The sequence below is a fragment of the Limulus polyphemus genome, unplaced genomic scaffold (genome assembly GCF_000517525.1).
Source record: "Limulus polyphemus unplaced genomic scaffold, Limulus_polyphemus-2.1.2 Scaffold3817, whole genome shotgun sequence".
NCBI lineage: Eukaryota > Metazoa > Arthropoda > Merostomata > Xiphosura > Limulidae > Limulus > Limulus polyphemus.
This window is the reverse complement of record NW_013669427.1, coordinates 1-1,915: the sequence shown is the minus strand read 5'-3', so window position 1 is coordinate 1,915 and position 1,915 is coordinate 1. Positions and strand designations below refer to the sequence as shown.

Genomic DNA, 1,915 nt, shown 5'->3' with positions numbered 1-1,915 from the left:
CAACATTTGGTCTGACTCTGATCTATGTCTAACAACGTTAAACACTAATACTGGGTTTGACTTTGACTTGTGTCTGACGATGTAAAACAACAACATTTGGTCTGACTCTGATCTATGTCTAACAACGTTAAACACTAATACTGGGTTTGACTTTGACTTGTGTCTGACGATGTAAAACAACAACATTTGGTCTGACTCTGATCTATGTCTAACAACGTTAAACACTAATACTGGAATTGACTTTCACTTGTGTCTGACGATATAAAACGCCAACATTTGGTCTGACTCTGATCTGTGTCTAACAACGTTAAACACTAATACTAGGTTTGACTTTGACTTGTGTCTGACGATATAAAACACCAATATTTGGTCTTACTCTGAACTATGTCTAACAACGTTAAACACTAATACTGGGTTTGACTTTGACTTGTGTCTAACAATATAAAACACCAACATTTGGCTTGACTTTAACCTCTATCCGATAGCGAATTTCACACGTATCTAGCAGCACAACTTAATACACTAACACTTATTCTGACTTTGACCTGTAACACACAATCAAAACATCAAAATACTAAAATATGTTCAAGCTTTGTAAGTTGTACCAAAATGCTCCAGAACTTTTAATAAATTTGTTCAGAACAAACAGTCCATGGTCTTCTATTACATACACTTACCCGAACCAAATGAATTGCCCAAATTTTGTTTACGTGGAGCAAAAACTAGGTCTTAAGTAACAGTTTTTGTTTACGCAGGTAAAACAACTAAACTTGGCAACGTGTTTAGAGCCATTATTGTACAACGAAAATATTGCACACAGAAAAGACAAAAATATATAAATAAACACAGAGAAGACAAAAATATATATTTAATTCAGCTGAACTGAGCTTTGGATTCAAATAAAAAATGAGTTTAATATATTAAATGTAAAGAAATAATATTGAAGTGAGATTGTACGATATATGAACACACTCAGATAGTTGAATAAACATGTCAGACCCCCCCCCTCGTTTTAATTGAAATATTATTTCTTATTCAAAACATTTAACATATTACAATTAGTTATAAAAAAAACAACATTACCATAATAAAACGGGGGAATTAAAGATTATAGCTAGTATGAAATTAGTTTTGTTGTATATTGCTTTTTATCACAACTGGTATATTCATTTCTTTATATTTAGCATCTCTTGGCGTTTGATAATCGTTTGGAAGGTATTCTTATCTTAAATTCGCCACTGGATTTTGAGACTCTCCCTAAATTTTCAGTGAAAATAAGAGCTCAGGTAAGATTCTCTTTTCTTTTTCTTTTTTTACAATTTGATCAATGCAACATCAATGTATTAAGCCTTTTAAAAAAAAATTCATACATATTCTAAGGATCCGTCTAGCCTCAGAAATGATTATCAGTACAACCAAAGCTGCTGTATGTGTGTATTTAAATCAGGCAGTTGTTATATTCTTTGATCAATTTTTGTTACATAATTATTTTTAGTTTTAAATAAAGGCTCTGAAGATGAAAAATAATGCCTCTCCCCCCCCCAATAGTATTTTGCTAATGTATAAGAATGTCAACAGTTTTAATTCTATCAAGCCTAATATTATTCTATAGTTATTTATACACGTACACACACACAAATATATATATCTATATAATGTTTGTTAGCATAATTCTTCTCTGCTAGTAACATTGCTAGCCCCTCCCCAATGGCACAGCGGTATGTGGTGGGCAGAGCACAGATAGCTCTTTGCGTAGCTTTGTGCATAGAATTCAAACAAATAAAAATAAAAGTAACATTGCTATTATAATCACGTCTCACCTGTGCTTAATCAGTCTTTCCATACAAGACAGTTTCTCGCCATTTTATCCAATAAAACCTTAGTTGGCCCGGCATGGCCAGGTGGATAAGGCGTT

The 1,915-nt window shown here is 32.7% G+C and overlaps 1 protein-coding gene across 1 annotated transcript in view; it reads left to right on the top strand.

Moving 5' to 3' along the window:
• Positions 1 to 1,286, top strand: part of LOC111088461 (cadherin-3-like) — a gene marked incomplete at its 3' end in the record, with an annotated part of 12,159 nt that extends 10,873 nt beyond the window's left edge. Inside the window, exon 6 of the mRNA XM_022398660.1 lies at positions 1,185 to 1,286. Coding sequence (XP_022254368.1) covers positions 1,185 to 1,286 — 102 coding nt within the window. The remainder of the gene's footprint in view (positions 1 to 1,184) is intronic.
• Positions 1,287 to 1,915: the final 629 nt, after the last annotated feature.